Source organism: Oncorhynchus keta, chromosome 25, assembly GCF_023373465.1.
Source record: "Oncorhynchus keta strain PuntledgeMale-10-30-2019 chromosome 25, Oket_V2, whole genome shotgun sequence".
Taxonomy (NCBI): domain Eukaryota; kingdom Metazoa; phylum Chordata; class Actinopteri; order Salmoniformes; family Salmonidae; genus Oncorhynchus; species Oncorhynchus keta.
In genome coordinates, this window is record NC_068445.1 from 26,687,860 (window position 1) to 26,706,203 (window position 18,344).

Below are 18,344 nucleotides of genomic sequence, written 5' to 3' on the forward strand. Positions count from 1 at the left end.
AAGTGAAGACAGACACATTGGGGATGCAAATGTGCGCGTCCTTATCCAATTCCAAGCTGCATATTGTAGATTTTGGAAAAACATTCCATATTTACTTTTCGTCAGCCAACAAGATTAAGCCAAACAAACAACAAAAGAACTAGCCTATGTCAATCTACCATCCCCGATAGTACAAAAGTTGACCTATTCTGTGTGAGAAATAAATATTAGAAACATAGTCTGGGACAGTTGTGGTATGCGATAGATCCCAAATTTATACAACCATTAAGCATCAGATCAGAACATTTAGCTTAAAATGTTGATAAACTATTATGCTATTTCTTCACATTATAAGCACAGCAATACGCACACGGGCAGTAAGCTATAAGCGCGAATGTTCCATTAGCGGGAAAACACCATTCTCAAAGTGCATTTCTATGGTGAAACTTATCTTCTCCAAACTTGAAACGTGCTGCATATGTATGCCAGTTAGACTCTACACCCCTTGTAAAGCAGATTAATGTGCTTCATTTTAAGAAGTTATTTGGCCACTGTAGTTGTGATACAAACTTTAAGACTGGGCCTAGCAAGTAGCGCAGCGGCAGAGGCGTCACAACTGACCTGGGTTCAATCCCGGGCTGTGTCACAACAGGTCGTGACTGGTAGTACCATAGGGAGGCGCACAATTGTTACAGTGTCGTCCAGGTTAGGGGAGGGTTTGGCCCGGGGGGCTTTACTTGGCTCATCGTGCTCTAGCAACTCCTTGTGGCGGACCGGGCGCCTGCATGCTGACTTCGGTCATCAGTTGAACAGTGTTTCCTCCGACACATTGGTTTGGCTGGCTTCTGGGTTAAACGGGCGGATGTTAAGAAGCTCTGTTTGGCGGGTCATGTTTCAGTCCAGGGGAAAAAAAATACATGTTATCTATGTACTTAAATAGTGATTAGAGGACGCTTTTCCCCTGGTTCATTTTCATGCCAGTCAGGTAAGCTATACTCCTGTTGTAAAGAGAAGCAATGTGCTTAATATTAGGAAAGTTGATAAATAAATATAGTAGGCCTAGCCTATAGGAAGCTGATGGGATCCTCCTCTTTTTAATAGAGGCCTCAATTGCATAGCATAAAGAAATGTTGCGCTACTTGAGCTCATGGGCTCTCATTAAGAGATTGATTCGATTTTCGATTACATTCGCATTGATGTCAGAGTGATTAGAGGGACAATAGAGTGCTGAGTACCAGATAGTTAGCAAGTTTAGTATGCTACTAATGACCATCAGCAGCATCAGAGCTTAGAGAAGCCTAATTAATGTGACTGAAACGGTCACATGGAATTTGACTGCCATCATGACTCGTGACCGCCGGTGTAGCGGTAATGTGATCATCGTAACAACCCTAGCTGAGACATTCTTACTAATCTGCTAGAGAACCAGTTCAGATTCAAGTGTAACTTTTGTGTGACTGAAGCCTTTAGTGAGTGGTCTAATGCTTTAATATTTAATAATTTCTGCTCTCCAAATTCATATTTATTATATAAATATCCCCATTTAATTTTTTCTGGCTTGCTGTTTCAAATTAAATTCTTTATTTCTGTTTCTGAATGTCTGTTTTTCTTTCACTCGCTCCCTCTTTCTTTTTCTCTCTCTCCCTTTTTTAATCGCCTTTCCTCTTCTCCCTGGCTCTTTCTGTCTCTACTATCACTCTTTTTCTCTCTCTCCCTCTCCTCCTCCTCGCCCATCACTAACACCAGCTCCCCCATCATTATTAAAAAAGGTAAAAGAGAACATCGCTCTGAGCCGACAGAGACGGTTAATATGGAAGTAGCCCCTGTTTCGCTTATCGATGGGAGCGGCCCTCTGACAGAGCTGTTAATAACAGACCAGCCTTGTTTGTCCCCCATCTCCGTCTTTGTCCTCTTTTCTCCTCTCTCGCTCCTGTCTTTTCCCCTCTCCTTCACCCCTGTGTCTATCTCCTTTTTCCCTCCATCAGTCAATCACTCGAACCTCACTTTGCCTTTCTCAACTCTTATCCCCCCTTCTCTTTCTCCTGAAATCCCTCTATTATACAAATCCCAATAAATGCTCTCTCTATCTGTTTTAGTGGTAGTAGAAGTAGTATTGATGGTGTTAACCTTGCAGTCGTAGACTAAATCGTACCCCAATGTCCTGAAAATGTACAGAAAACATACAACTACAACTCCTCACAGAGAGATATGAAATGCTCTGAACTATGTTACATGATCTTTCCTCAAACGTACCCCCCCTTTTCCCTTTCTCCATTATAGGGGTTACGAGGATCCCATCGAGGCGGAGATGATTGACGAGCGACACCCCTACATCCATGGCATGTACCCGGCCCCCCTGGCCCAGCCCGAGAGGGGGAGCATGGCCAGCCTGGACCGCCTTGCTGGCCGCCGCTCGCCCTCCATCGACAGCATCCGCAAGGACCCGCGTTGGCGTGACCCCGATCTGCAAGAGGTCATAGCCATGCTGGGCCACCCCATCGACCCAGTCAAGTCTAACGCCGCCGCGTATCTGCAGCACCTGTGCTACGAAAACGACAAGATCAAGAAAGATGTGCGCCAGTTGAAGGGGATCCCGGTGCTGGCAAGCCTGCTGGACCACCCCAAGGCTGAGGTCCACCGCAAGGCCTGCGGAGCCCTGAGAAACATCTCCTACGGCAAGGACCACGACAACAAGGTGGCCATCAAGAACTGTGACGGTATCCCCGCCCTTGTCCGCCTGCTGAGGAAGACCAACGACATGGAGGTCCGCGAGCTGATCACAGGTGAGTTACAGAGACCATAGTGCCTACTGTACATCAAGAATCAACAGAGGTAAGTTACTGTAGACCGATACTATGTACCTACTACAGTATTATACAGTAGGGATGTGACAAGTTGAAGAAAATAAATAAAGTATATACTGCATTTTTTTATTGTTTAAACATGAGTATTTTTAATGATTTCAGAATTGAAACCTAACCTTAACCACACTGCCAACCTTATGCCTAAAATTAAGACCAAAAAGATTAAACAAATTTGAGTTTGTGGCTGTGGTAACGAGTGGAAACCCTACCTACGGCGCTCACCTTACTGCTGTCCTCCACCCACTCAGCAACGATGGTATTAATGCCGTTTTAGGTTCTCTGTTGTGTACCTCTCTTCCGTGTTCTCAGTTGTCAGTACGTCCTTAAAGCCCCACTTCTCATCAATGTGATGGCTCGTTGCAGTGATGCATGACAGCGTGTTCATAGTCGTCCATAGTCATCCTGTTGTTAAAGAGCCACTGAACAGGCTGTTTGGCACATTTGTTTTTCTGTTGCTCATTAGAAGAAACTAAAATTCAGTCTTGGAGTTGTGTTTCCTAACCGATTCCGCGTTTGGTTAATGATGTTTGTCCCCCATGAGACACTGTAGACGCAGAAGCCTATTTAATTTTCTCAAAAACCCCAGAATGAATCTGAGATAGTTAAATCATTTTGACGTTTTTGCTGAGTATGTTTTAGTTGTGCAATTTTACATCTAACTAAGGTGTTTGGTGCAGTATTTCTCAAGTTAAAAAATGCTTGACATATTGTCTTATGTAAACAAAGTCAGAGCTGATTGGCAGGTCTGTCTAATTGTCTATGCTATTGGATACAGAGCAATCACAGCAGCTGTTCACCCCATGTTAGAGGGCAAATGGACATCTTCAAATCAAAACCCAACCTTCATTTACGTGTTGTGATGCACGGAGGTTCTAAATTCTGTTTTAGACCAGACTGACTTTGACAAATTTTCCTATTTATAACACTAGCTACAGCTCCGCAGCTGTAAATAGGTCAACACTACTAGCTACAGCTCCGCAGCTGTAAATAGGCCAACACTAGCTACAGCTCCGCAGCTGTAAATAGGTCAACACTACTAGCTACAGCTCCGCAGCTGTAAATAGGTCAACACTAGCTACAGCTCCGCAGCTGTAAATAGGTCAACACTAGCTACAGCTCCGCAGCTGTAAATAGGCCAACACTAGCTATAGCTCCGCAGCTGTAAATAGGTCAACACTAGCTACAGCTCCGCAGCTGTAAATAGGTCAACACTAGCTACAGCTCCGCAGCTGTAAAGAGGTCAACACTAGCTACAGCTCCGCAGCTGTAAATAGGTCAACACTAGCTACAGCTCCGCAGCTGTAAATAGGTCAGCACAAGCTACAGCTCTGCAGCTGTAAATAGGTCAACACTAGCTACAGCTCTGCAGCTGTAAATAGGTCAACACTAGCTATAGCTCTGCAGCTGTAAATAGGTCAACACTAGCTACAGCTCCGCAGCTGTAAATAGGTCAACACTAGCTACAGCTCTGCAGCTGTAAATAGGTCAACACTAGCTATAGCTCTGCAGCTGTAAATAGGTCAACACTAGCTACAGCTCCGCAGCTGTAAATAGGTCAACACTAGCTACAGCTCCGCAGCTGTAAATAGGTCAACACTAGCTACAGCTCCGCAGCTGTAAATAGGTCAACACTAGCTACAGCTCCTCAGCTGTAAATAGCTCAACACTAGCTACAGCTCCGCAGCTGTAAATAGGTCAACACTAGCTACAGCTCCGCAGCTGTAAATAGCTCAACACTAGCTACAGCTCCGCAGCTGTAAATAGGTCAACACTAGCTACAGCTCCGCAGCTGTAAATAGGTCAACACTAGCTACAGCTCCGCAGCTGTAAATAGGACAACACTAGCTACAGCTCTGCAGCTGTAAATAGGTCAACACTAGCTACAGCTCCTCAGCTGTAAATAAGTCAACACTAGCTACATCTCCTCGGCTGTAAATAAGTCAACACTAGCTACAGCTCCTCGGCTGTAAATAAGTCAATACTAGCTACAGCTCCTCGGCTGTAAATAGGCCAACACTAGCTACAGCTCCTCGGCTGTAAATAGGCCAACACTAGCTACAGCTCCTCGGCTGTAAATAAGTCAACACTAGCTACAGCTCCTCGGCTGGTCCTTCTGTAGCTCAGTTGGTAGAGCATGGCGCTTGTAACGCCAGGGTAGTGGGTTCGATTCCCGGGACCACCCATACGTAGAATGTATGCACACATGACTGTAAGTCGCTTTGGATAAAAGCGTCTGCTAAATGGCATATATTATTATTATATTACTGTAAATAGGCCAACACTAGCTACAGCTCCTCGGCTGTAAATAGGCCAACACTAGCTACAGCTCCTCGGCTGAAAATAAGTCAACACTAGCTATAGCTCCTCAGCTGTAAATAGGCCAACACAAGCTATAGCTCCTCAGCTGTAAATAAGTCAATACTAGCTACAGCTCCTCGGCTGTAAATAAGTCAACACTAGCTATAGCTCCTCAGCTGTAAAAAGGCCAACACTAGCTACAGCTCCTCGGCTGTAAATAAGTCAACACTAGCTACAGCTCCTCGGCTGTAAATAGGCCAACACTAGCTACAGCTCCTCGGCTGTAAATAGGCCAACACTAGCTACAGCTCTGCAGCTGTAAATAGCTCAACACTAGCTACAGCTCCGCAGCTGTAAATAGGTCAACACTAGCTACAGCTCCGCAGCTGTAAAGAGGTCAACACTAGCTACAGCTCCGCAGCTGTAAATAGGTCAACACTAGCTACAGCTCCGCAGCTGTAAATAGGTCAGCACAAGCTACAGCTCTGCAGCTGTAAATAGGTCAACACTAGCTATAGCTCTGCAGCTGTAAATAGGTCAACACTAGCTATAGCTCCGCAGCTGTAAATAGGTCAACACTAGCTACAGCTCTGCAGCTCTAAATAGGTCAACACTAGCTACAGCTCCTCGGCTGTAAATAAGCCAACACTAGCTACAGCTCTGCAGCTGTAAATAGGTCAACACTAGCTATAGCTCTGCAGCTGTAAATAGGTCAACACTAGCTACAGCTCCGCAGCTGTAAATAGGTCAACACTAGCTACAGCTCCGCAGCTGTAAATAGGTCAACACTAGCTACAGCTCTGCAGCTGTAAATAGGTCAACACAAGCTACAGCTCTGCAGCTGTAAATAGGTCAACACTAGCTATAGCTCTGCAGCTGTAAATAGGTCAACACTAGCTACAGCTCTGCAGCTGTAAATAGGTCAAAACTAGCTCCAGCTCCTCGGCTGTAAATAAGCCAACACTAGCTACAGCTCCTCGGCTGTAAATAGGCTAACACTAGCTACAGCTCCTCGGCTGTAAATAAGTCAACACTAGCTACAGCTCCTCGGCTGTAAATAGGCCAACACTAGCTACAGCTCCTCGGCTGTAAATAGGCCAACACTAGCTACAGCTCCTCGGCTGTAAATAAGTCAACACTATCTATAGCTCCTCAGCTGTAAATAGGCCAACACTAGCTACAGCTCCTTGGCTGTAAATAAGTCAACACTAGCTACAGCTCCTCGGCTGTAAATAGGCCAACACTAGCTACAGCTCCTCGGCTGTAAATAGGCCAACACTAGCTACAGCTCCTCGGCTGTAAATAAGTCAACACTAGCTACAGCTCCTCGGCCGTAAATAGGCCAACACTAGCTACAGCTCCTCGGCTGTAAATAGGCCAACACTAGCTACAGCTCCTCGGCTGTAAATAAGTCAACACTAGCTATAGCTCCTCGGCTGTAAATAAGTCAACACTAGCTATAGCTCCTCAGCTGTAAATAGGCCAACACAAGCTATAGCTCCTCAGCTGTAAATAAGTCAATACTAGCTACAGCTCCTCGGCTGTAAATAAGTCAACACTAGCTATAGCTCCTCAGCTGTAAAAAGGCCAACACTAGCTACAGCTCCTCGGCTGTAAATAAGTCAACACTAGCTACAGCTCCTCGGCTGTAAATAGGCCAACACTAGCTACAGCTCCTCGGCTGTAAATAGGCCAACACTAGCTACAGCTCTGCAGCTGTAAATAGCTCAACACTAGCTACAGCTCCGCAGCTGTAAATAGGTCAACACTAGCTATAGCTCTGCAGCTGTAAATAGGTCAACACTAGCTATAGCTCCGCAGCTGTAAATAGGTCAACACTAGCTACAGCTCTGCAGCTCTAAATAGGTCAACACTAGCTACAGCTCCTCGGCTGTAAATAAGCCAACACTAGCTACAGCTCTGCAGCTGTAAATAGGTCAACACTAGCTATAGCTCTGCAGCTGTAAATAGGTCAACACTAGCTACAGCTCCGCAGCTGTAAATAGGTCAACACTAGCTACAGCTCCGCAGCTGTAAATAGGTAAACACTAGCTACAGCTCCGCAGCTGTAAATAGGTCAACACAAGCTACAGCTCTGCAGCTGTAAATAGGTCAACACTAGCTATAGCTCTGCAGCTGTAAATAGGTCAACACTAGCTACAGCTCTGCAGCTGTAAATAGGTCAAAACTAGCTCGAGCTCCTCGGCTGTAAATAAGCCAACACTAGCTACAGCTCTTCGGCTGTAAATAGGCTAACACTAGCTACAGCTTCTCAGCTGTAAATAAGTCAACGCTGGCTACAGCTCCTCAGCTGTAAATAAGTCAACACTAGCTACATCTCCTCGGCTGTAAATAAGTCAACACTAGCTACAGCTCCTCGGCTGTAAATAAGTCAACACTAGCTACAGCTCCTCGGCTGTAAATAGGCCAACACTAGCTACAGCTCCTCGGCTGTAAATAGGCCAACACTAGCTACAGCTCCTCGGCTGTAAATAAGTCAACACTAGCTATAGCTCCTCAGCTGTAAATAGGCCAACACTAGCTACAACTCCTCGGCTGTAAATAAGTCAACACTAGCTACAGCTCCTCGGCTGTAAATAGGCCAACACTAGCTACAGCTCCTCGGCTGTAAATAAGTCAACACTAGCTATAGCTCCTCGGCTGTAAATAGGCCAACACTAGCTACAGCTCCCCTCGGCTGTAAATAAGTCAACACTAGCTGTAGCTCCGCAGCTGTAAATAGGCCAACACTAGCTACAGCTCCTCGGCTGTAAATAGGCCAACACTAGCTACAGCTCCTCGGCTGTAAATAAGTCAACACTAGTTACAGCTCCTCGGCTGTAAATAGGCCAACACTAGCTACAGCTCCTCGGCTGTAAATATGCCAACACTAGCTACAGCTCCTCGGCTGTAAATAGGCCAACACTAGCTACAGCTCCTCGGCTGTAAATAAGTCAACACTAGTTACAGCTCCTCGGCTGTAAATAGGCCAACACTAGCTACAGCTCCTCGGCTGTAAATAGGCCAACACTAGCTACAGCTCCTCGGCTGTAAATAGGCCAACACTAGCTACAGCTCCTCGGCTGTAAATAAGTCAACACTAGCTATAGCTCCTCAGCTGTAAATAGGCCAACACTAGCTACAACTCCTCGGCTGTAAATAGGCCAACACTAGCTACAGCTCCTCGGCTGTAAATAAGTCAACACTAGCTATAGCTCCTCGGCTGTAAATAGGCCAACACTAGCTACAGCTCCCCTCGGCTGTAAATAAGTCAACACTAGCTGTAGCTCCGCAGCTGTAAATAGGCCAACACTAGCTACAGCTCCTCGGCTGTAAATAGGCCAACACTAGCTACAGCTCCTCGGCTGTAAATAAGTCAACACTAGTTACAGCTCCTCGGCTGTAAATAGGCCAACACTAGCTACAGCTCCTCGGCTGTAAATATGCCAACACTAGCTACAGCTCCTCGGCTGTAAATAGGCCAACACTAGCTACAGCTCCTCGGCTGTAAATAAGTCAACACTAGTTACAGCTCCTCGGCTGTAAATAGGCCAACACTAGCTACAGCTCCTCGGCTGTAAATAGGCCAACACTAGCTACAGCTTCTCAGCTGTAAATAAGTCAACGCTGGCTACAGTTCCTCAGCTGTAAATAAGTCAACACTAGCTACATCTCCTCGGCTGTAAATAAGTCAACACTAGCTACAGCTTCTCAGCTGTAAATAAGTCAACGCTGGCTACAGCTCCTCGGCTGTAAATAAGTCAACACTAGCTATAGCTCCGCAGCTGTAAATAGGCCAACACTAGCTACAGCTCCTCGGCTGTAAATAGGCCAACACTAGCTACAGCTCCTCGGCTGTAAATAAGTCAACACTAGCTACAGCTACTCGGCTGTAAATAGGCCAACACTAGCTACAGCTCCTCGGCTGTAAATAGGCCAACACTAGCTACAGCTCCTCGGCTGTAAATAAGTCAACACTAGCTACAGCTCCTTAGCTGTAAATAGGCCAACACTAACTATAGCTCCTCGGCTGTAAATAAGTCAACACTAGCTACAGCTCCTCGGCTGTAAATAGGCCAACACTAGCTACAGCTCCTCGGCTGTAAATAGGCCAACACTAGTTACAGCTCCTCGGCTGTAAATAAGTCAACACTAGCTATAGCTCCTCAGCTGTAAATAGGCCAACACTAGCTACAGCTCCTCGGCTGTAAATAAGTCATCACTAGCTATAGCTCCTCAGCTGTAAATAGGCCAACACTAGCTACAGCTCCTCGGCTGTAAATAGGCCAACACTAGCTACAGCTCCTTGGCTGTAAATAAGTCAACACTAGCTACAGATCCTCAGCTGTAAATGAGTCAACACTAGCTATAGCTCCTCAGCTGTAAATAAGTCAACACTAGCTACATTTCCTCGGCTGTAAATAAGACAGTAAATACTAGGCATAGTAGCCCTTTGTTTGTAATGTACAAAGCTTATTGGCTTCTTTGAATGACAAATTAATTGCTCGGGTGTGCATGGCCACCATTATTATTTAAAGTACCGGCATATTCTCTGTTAGGACATTGTGATGTTGTGGGCTGAGGCATTATTGAAGCATGTCCTGCATTCTCTATCTAAGAGACAGAGAGAGAGAGAGAGAACTAAGAGAGTGTTGTTGGTAACATGGACTAAACCAGGCTAGTGTTATAGGAATTACGGTTGGGTGGTATCCAGATTTCCATACCGTCATACCGTTTCGGTACCATACCGGGGTATATGGTAAAACCGAATGTGCACACAAGGGGCGCTATTGCGAAGATGGAAAAAAGGCAACAGGGATCTTGATCCAGGAGGGGATTCAATGTCTCTGCTGTAACCAAGAAGCTTGATATTGACATCTAACCACTTAGCGAGCAAGTTAGCAAACCAAATGCATAGCTGGAGCTCTGAGCTGGATATAACTTATTTTTCTCATCTTAGATTTCTTGTAGTTATACTTAGCACCCTCGTAGCAAGCACCCTCGTAGCAAGTACCCTCGCAGCAAGCACCCTCGCAGCTCCACTATATTGAAAATCATACCGTCGGTATCTCGAAAAACACCTCTGTATATGGTTTAAACAGTATATGGCACAAGCTCAATAGGAATATGCTGTGTTAAACATTCGCCATGACTTGTTAAATGTCACTGAATGACGTGTGTCTCTCTCCGGCCACATCACACCACTAAGGATTGGTTTGACCTGACACGCATTCAGCAGGAATGTGGGGAATGGGATCTGAGAGAGGCTTTTTTTGCTTTGGACATGTGAAACTGAGAGGGCAAATAGCAGTTTACACATCAGGAGGCAACCTTTGAACAACACATAGTTTCCCCATGGGACTAGCTCACGAATGCTTTGGTAACACTTTGTATGAAGTATATAGAGTGCCTTCAGAAAGTTTTCATACCCCTTGACTTTTTCCACATTTTGTTGTGTTAGAGCCTGAATTTAAAATGGATTCCATTGCGATTTGTGGTCACTGGAATACACACAATACCCCATCATGTCGAAGTGGAATTATGTTTTTGAAATGATTACAAATTAATAAAAAATGAAAAGCTGAAATGTCTTGAGTCAATAAGTATTCAACCCCTTTGTTATGGCAAACCTAAATAAGTCCATGAGTAAAAATCTGCTTAACAAGTCACATAATAAGTTGCATGGACTCTGTGTGCAATAATAGTGTTTAACATGATTTTTGAATGACTACCTCTGTTCCCCCACACATACAATTATGTGTTAGGTCCCTCAGTCGAGCTGTCACGCCCTGGCCTTAGATACCTCTGTTTTTCTATATATTTTGGTTAGGTCAGGGTGTGACTAGGGTGGGTACTCTAGTTTTTGTATGTCTAGGGTTTTTGTATGTCTAGGGGTTTTTGTTATGTCTTTGTTGGCCCGATAAACAGAGACAGCTGTTTATCGTTGTCTTTGATTGGGGATCATATTTAGGTAGCCATTTTTCCTCATTTGTGTTGTGGGATCTTGTCTACATTTAGTTGCCTGAGTGCACAACAGTAGCTTCACGTTTCGTTTGGTTGTTTGTTGTTTTTGTTCAGTGAGTTTTGGTTTATTAAAATTATGTGGAACTCTACTCACGCTGCGCCTTGGTCTCATCATTACGACGGTTTCCATCCCACGAGCAGTGCATTTCAAACACAGTGCAGATTCAACCACAAAGACCAGGAAGGTTTTCCAATGCCTCACAAAGAAGGGCACCTATTGGTAGATGGGTAAAAAAAAAGCAGACATTGAATATCCCTTTGAGCATGGTGAAGTTATTAATTACACTTTGGATGGTGTAGCAATACACCCAGTCACTACATAGATACAGGCGTCCTTTCTAACTCAGTTGCCGGAGAGGAAGGAAACCGCTCGGGGGTTTCACCATTAGGCCAATGGTGACTTTAAAACAGTTACAGAGTTTAATGGCTGTGATAGGAGAAAACTTAGGATGGATCAACAACATTGTAGTTACTCCACAATACTAACCTAATTGAAAGAGTGAAAAGAAGGAAGCTAGTACAGAATAAAAAAGATTCCAGAATCCTAGAGGACAACCTGGTTCAGTCTGCTTTCCACCAGACACTGGGAGATGAATTCACCTTTCAGCTAGACAATAACCTAAAACAGAAATCTATGCTGGAGTTGCTTACCAAGAGAGTGAATGTTCATGAGTGGTCTAGTTACAGTTTTGATTTAAAATTACTTGAAAATCTATGGCAAAAGGGTTGTCAAGCAATGATCAACAACCAATTTAACAGCGCTTGAATCATTTTTTAAATAATAATTGACAAAACAGGTGTGGAAATCTCTTAAACTTACCCAGAAATACTCCCTGCCAAAGGTGCTTCTACAAAGTATTGACTCGGTGGTGAACATTTATGTAAATGATATATTTCTGTATATCATTTTCAATTCATTTGCAAACATTTCTTGTTTGCACTTTGTCATTATGATATTGTGTGTAGATGGGTGAGAGAAAAAAATATTTAATCAATTTTAAATTCAGGCTGTAACATAACAAAATGTGGAATAAGTCAGGGGTATGAATACTCTCTGAAGGCACTGCACATATGTGTATCATGTACCATGTGCTCTGTAATGCATTATAAAACGCTTATAATGAATTATGTGTTGAGACTAACTATAAGTGGTAATAACATCTTATGGTGCTTTCACAGAAAATGGCAGGATGGAAGGACTGTCTGTGAAGAACAGATGTTGTTTCACTTGTTTTTTCTTGTTGAATATAGAGGAGAAGATGTGTACAGCACATGAAGGTGTAGTGGAATATCTCTATGTAGTCTACTGTATGTATGGTCACTCTGACTGAGAAGTCTGTGTGGGAGGAGGGATGGCTGTGCCCAGATAAAAATAACCTCCCACCGCAAGACAGGGGAACAGAGGAAAACCCCTCCCCTATATCTCCCTGTCTTTCTTTTTATCTCTCCCCCTCTCTCTATTGGTCTATTCTCTTCTCTCTCTTTCTCCCCTGCTCTCTCCTTCTCTTTCCCCTCTCCTTCCCTCTTTCCTTCCTTCCTTCCTTCCTTCCTTCACTCTCTCTCTCTCTCTCTCTCTCTCTCTCTCTCTCTCTCTCTCTCTCTCTCTCTCTCTCTCTCTCTCTCTCTCTCTCTCTCTCTCTCGCGCTTGCTCTTTCTTTCTCGTTTTCTTTCTCTCACTCTTTCACTCTTTCTCTCTCCTCCCTCTTTCTTTCCATCCCAGGCCTGACCATATGCTTTAGTTGCTAGAGCGAGGCCTCTATGAAAACAGCACCGTCACAATGTGTGATTAGTTTACAGCGTGCCCCACACTGGGCATGTTTTTCTACAATTAAATATAATTGGAGCTTTAAAAATAGACCGTTTTAAATAGACCAGTTCTGTTCAGGCAGGGAAGGGTTGACGTGGACCTAACCAAACGGTTTCATATTTTGTATTTGTAGTGCTTCCCTTTTCTCTTTTTCCTCCTGAATATAGGCCTGCACCCTCTAGCAAACACATAACTGAAAAGGTAGATGATCGTGGAGTGCATTTGTCTCATATATTTTCCATTCATAGACAGTAGTGAACAGAGATTTGTGGGCAAACAACTACTAAACAGGTGTTCATTCCTTGTTCTCTACTGTAATCCAACATTCATAGAGCTGCTAAGCACCCTCCCTCTCTCCCAGAAGCTGAGTAGTGGATGTGCTGTGTGTGCGTGTGTGTGAGTGCGTGTGCATACCTGCATGCGAGTTTGTGTGCATGTATATTTGTATGTGTGTGTGTTTACGTGGCTTGACTCACAGGCTGCTGGCCTGGTGTTGGTGCATCAGTAGTACCTCTCCAGAATGCAGAGAAAAGGGTGTTGTGTTGTAATGTGATCCAGACAGGCCCACTGTAGTGTATATGGACTAGGTAGCAGGGGAGTGTATAGGGACTAGGTAGCAGGGGAGTGTATAGGGAATAAGCAGCAGGGGAGTGTATAGGGAATAAGCAGCAGGGGAGTGTATAGGGAATAAGCAGCAGGGGAGTGTATAGGGATTAGGTAGCAGGGGAGTGTATAGGGAATAGGTAGCAGGGGAGTGTATAGGGAATAAGCAGCAGGGGAGTGTATAGGGAATAAGCAGCAGGGGAGTGTATAGGGAATAAGCAGCAGGGGAGTGTATAGGGAATAAGCAGCAGGGGAGTGTATAGGGAATAAGCAGCAGGGGAGTGTATAGGGAATAAGCAGCAGGGGAGTGTATAGGGAATAAGCAGCAGGGGAGTGTATAGGGAATAAGCAGCAGGGGAGTGTATAGGGAATAAGCAGCAGGGGAGTGTATAGGGAATAAGCAGCAGGGGAGTGTATAGGGAATAGGTAGCAGGGGAGTGTATAGGGAATAAGCAGCAGGGGAGTGTATAGGGATTAGGTAGCAGGGGAGTGTATAGGGAATAAGCAGCAGGGGAGTGTATAGGGAATAAGCAGCAGGGGAGTGTATAGGGAATAAGCAGCAGGGGAGTGTATAGGGAATAAGCAGCAGGGGAGTGTATAGGGAATAAGCAGCAGGGGAGTGTATAGGGAATAAGCAGCAGGGGAGTGTATAGGGAATAAGCAGCAGGGGAGTGTATAGGGAATAAGCAGCAGGGGAGTGTATAGGGAATAAGCAGCAGGGGAGTGTATAGGGATTAGGTAGCAGGGGAGTGTATAGGGAATAAGCAGCAGGGGAGTGTATAGGGAATAAGCAGCAGGGGAGTGTATAGGGAATAAGCAGCAGGGGAGTGTATAGGGAATAAGCAGCAGGGGAGTGTATAGGGAATAGGTAGCAGGGGAGTGTATAGGGAATACGCAGCAGGGGAGTGTATAGGGAATAAGCAGCAGGGGGGTGTATAGAGAATAAGCAGCAGGGGAGTGTATAGGGAATAAGCAGCAGGGGAGTGTATAGGGAATAAGCAGCAGGGGAGTATAGGGAATAAGCAGCAGGGGAGTGTATAGGGAATAGGTAGCAGGGGGGTGTATAGGTAATAAGCAGCAGGGGAGTGTATAGGGAATAAGCAGCAGGGGAGTGTATAGGGAATAAGCAGCAGGGGAGTGTATAGGGAATAAGCAGCAGGGGAGTGTATAGGGAATAAGCAGCAGGGGAGTGTATAGGGAATAAGCAGCAGGGGAGTGTATAGGGATTAGGTAGCAGGGGAGTGTATAGGGAATAGGTAGCAGGGGAGTGTATAGGGAATAAGCAGCAGGGGAGTGTATAGGGAATAAGCAGCAGGGGAGTGTATAGGGAATAAGCAGCAGGGGAGTGTATAGGGAATAAGCAGCAGGGGAGTGTATAGGGAATAAGCAGCAGGGGAGTGTATAGGGAATAAGCAGCAGGGGAGTGTATAGGGAATAAGCAGCAGGGGAGTGTATAGGGAATAAGCAGCAGGGGAGTGTATAGGGAATAAGCAGCAGGGGAGTGTATAGGGAATAAGCAGCAGGGGAGTGTATAGGGAATAGGTAGCAGGGGAGTGTATAGGGAATAAGCAGCAGGGGAGTGTATAGGGATTAGGTAGCAGGGGAGTGTATAGGGAATAAGCAGCAGGGGAGTGTATAGGGAATAAGCAGCAGGGGAGTGTATAGGGAATAAGCAGCAGGGGAGTGTATAGGGAATAAGCAGCAGGGGAGTGTATAGGGAATAAGCAGCAGGGGAGTGTATAGGGAATAAGCAGCAGGGGAGTGTATAGGGAATAAGCAGCAGGGGAGTGTATAGGGAATAAGCAGCAGGGGAGTGTATAGGGATTAGGTAGCAGGGGAGTGTATAGGGAATAAGCAGCAGGGGAGTGTATAGGGAATAAGCAGCAGGGGAGTGTATAGGGAATAAGCAGCAGGGGAGTGTATAGGGAATAAGCAGCAGGGGAGTGTATAGGGAATAGGTAGCAGGGGAGTGTATAGGGAATACGCAGCAGGGGAGTGTATAGGGAATAAGCAGCAGGGGGGTGTATAGAGAATAAGCAGCAGGGGAGTGTATAGGGAATAAGCAGCAGGGGAGTGTATAGGGAATAAGCAGCAGGGGAGTATAGGGAATAAGCAGCAGGGGAGTGTATATGGAATAGGTAGCAGGGGGGTGTATAGGGAATAAGCAGCAGGGGAGTGTATAGGGAATAAGCAGCAGGGGAGTGTATAGGGAATAAGCAACAGGGGAGTGTATAGGGAATAAGCAGCAGGGGAGTGTATAGGGAATAAGCAGCAGGGGAGTGTATAGGGAATAAGCAGCAGGGGAGTGTATAGGGATTAGGTAGCAGGGAGTGTATAGGGAATAGGTAGCAGGGGAGTGTATAGGGAATAAGCAGCAGGGGAGTGTATAGGGAATAAGCAGCAGGGGAGTGTATAGGGAATAAGCAGCAGGGGAGTGTATAGGGAATAAGCAGCAGGGGAGTGTATAGGGAATAAGCAGCAGGGGAGTGTATAGGGAATAAGCAGCAGGGGAGTGTATAGGGAATAAGCAGCAGGGGAGTGTAGGGAATAAGCAGCAGGGGAGTGTATAGGGAATAAGCAGCAGGGGAGTGTATAGGGAATAGGTAGCAGGGGAGTGTATAGGGAATAAGCAGCAGGGGAGTGTATAGGGATTAGGTAGCAGGGGAGTGTATAGGGAATAAGCAGCAGGGAGTGTATAGGGAATAAGCAGCAGGGGAGTGTATAGGGAATAGGTAGCAGGGGAGTGTATAGGGAATACGCAGCAGGGGAGTGTATAGGGAATAAGCAGCAGGGGGTGTATAGAGAATAAGCAGCAGGGGAGTGTATAGGGAATAAGCAGCAGGGGAGTGTATAGGGAATAAGCAGCAGGGGAGTATAGGGAATAAGCAGCAGGGAGTGTATAGGGAATAGGTAGCAGGGGGGTGTATAGGTAATAAGCAGCAGGGGAGTGTATAGGGAATAAGCAGCAGGGGAGTGTATAGGGAATAAGCAGCAGGGGAGTGTATAGGGAATAAGCAGCAGGGGAGTGTATAGGGAATAAGCAGCAGGGGAGTGTATAGGGAATAGGTAGCAGGGGAGTGTATAGGGAATAGGTAGCAGGGGAGTGTATAGGGAATACGCAGCAGGGGAGTGTATAGGGAATAAGCAGCAGGGGAGTATAGGGAATAAGCAGCAGGGGAGTGTATAGGGAATAGGTAGCAGGGGAGTGTATAGGGAATACGCAGCAGGGGAATGTATGTAAATGTAATGTAAATGGAATAGGTAGCAGGGGAATGTATAGGTAATAAGCAGCAGGGGAGGAATAAACAGCAGGGGGGTGTATAGGTAATAAGCAGCAGGGGAGTGTATAGGGAATAAGCAGCAGGGGAGTGTATAGGGAATAAGCAGCAGGGGAGTGTATAGGGAATAAGCAGCAGGGGAGTGTATAGGGAATAAGCAGCAGGGGAGTGTATAGGGAATAAGCAGCAGGGGAGTGTATAGGGAATAAGCAGCAGGGGAGTGTATAGGGAATAAGCAGCAGGGGAGTGTATAGGGAATAAGCAGCAGGGGAGTGTATAGGGAATAAGCAGCAGGGGAGTGTATAGGGAATAAGCAGCAGGGGAGTGTATAGGGAATAGGTAGCAGGGGAGTGTATAGGGAATAAGCAGCAGGGGAGTGTATAGGGAATAAGCAGCAGGGGAGTGTATAGGGAATAAGCAGCAGGGGAGTGTATAGGGAATAAGCAGCAGGGGAGTGTATAGGGAATAGGTAGCAGGGGAGTGTATAGGGAATACGCAGCAGGGGAGTGTATAGGGAATAAGCAGCAGGGGGGTGTATAGAGAATAAGCAGCAGGGGAGTGTATAGGGAATAAGCAGCAGGGGAGTGTATAGGGAATAAGCAGCAGGGGAGTGTATAGGGAATAAGCAGCAGGGGAGTGTATAGGGAATAGGTAGCAGGGGGGTGTATAGGTAATAAGCAGCAGGGGAGTGTATAGGGAATAAGCAGCAGGGGAGTGTATAGGGAATAAGCAGCAGGGGAGTGTATAGGGAATAAGCAGCAGGGGAGTGTATAGGGAATAAGCAGCAGGGGAGTGTATAGGGAATAAGCAGCAGGGGAGTGTATAGGGATTAGGTAGCAGGGGAGTGTATAGGGAATAGGTAGCAGGGGAGTGTATAGGGAATAAGCAGCAGGGGAGTGTATAGGGAATAAGCAGCAGGGGAGTGTATAGGGAATAAGCAGCAGGGGGAGTGTATAGGGAATAAGCAGCAGGGGAGTGTATAGGGAATAAGCAGCAGGGGAGTGTATAGGGAATAAGCAGCAGGGGAGTGTATAGGGAATAAGCAGCAGGGGAGTGTATAGGGAATAAGCAGCAGGGGAGTGTATAGGGAATAAGCAGCAGGGGAGTGTATAGGGAATAGGTAGCAGGGGAGTGTATAGGGAATAAGCAGCAGGGGAGTGTATAGGGATTAGGTAGCAGGGGAGTGTATAGGGAATAAGCAGCAGGGGAGTGTATAGGGAATAAGCAGCAGGGGAGTGTATAGGGAATAGGTAGCAGGGGAGTGTATAGGGAATACGCAGCAGGGGAGTGTATAGGGAATAAGCAGCAGGGGGGTGTATAGAGAATAAGCAGCAGGGGAGTGTATAGGGAATAAGCAGCAGGGGAGTGTATAGGGAATAAGCAGCAGGGGAGTATAGGGAATAAGCAGCAGGGGAGTGTATAGGGAATAGGTAGCAGGGGGGTGTATAGGTAATAAGCAGCAGGGGAGTGTATAGGGAATAAGCAGCAGGG

General features: G+C 45.9%; 1 protein-coding gene across 20 annotated transcripts in view; it reads left to right on the forward strand.

The window, feature by feature from the left end:
- LOC118358464 (splicing regulator ARVCF-like) overlaps nucleotides 1–18,344 on the forward strand; it is a 366,019-nt gene that overhangs the window by 277,667 nt on the left and 70,008 nt on the right. For all 20 annotated transcript variants that reach the window (XM_052479027.1, XM_052479028.1, XM_052479020.1 and 17 more), the window contains one exon: nucleotides 2,260–2,762. In XM_052479027.1, the coding sequence (XP_052334987.1) occupies nucleotides 2,260–2,762 (503 nt within the window). The remainder of the gene's footprint in view (nucleotides 1–2,259; nucleotides 2,763–18,344) is intronic.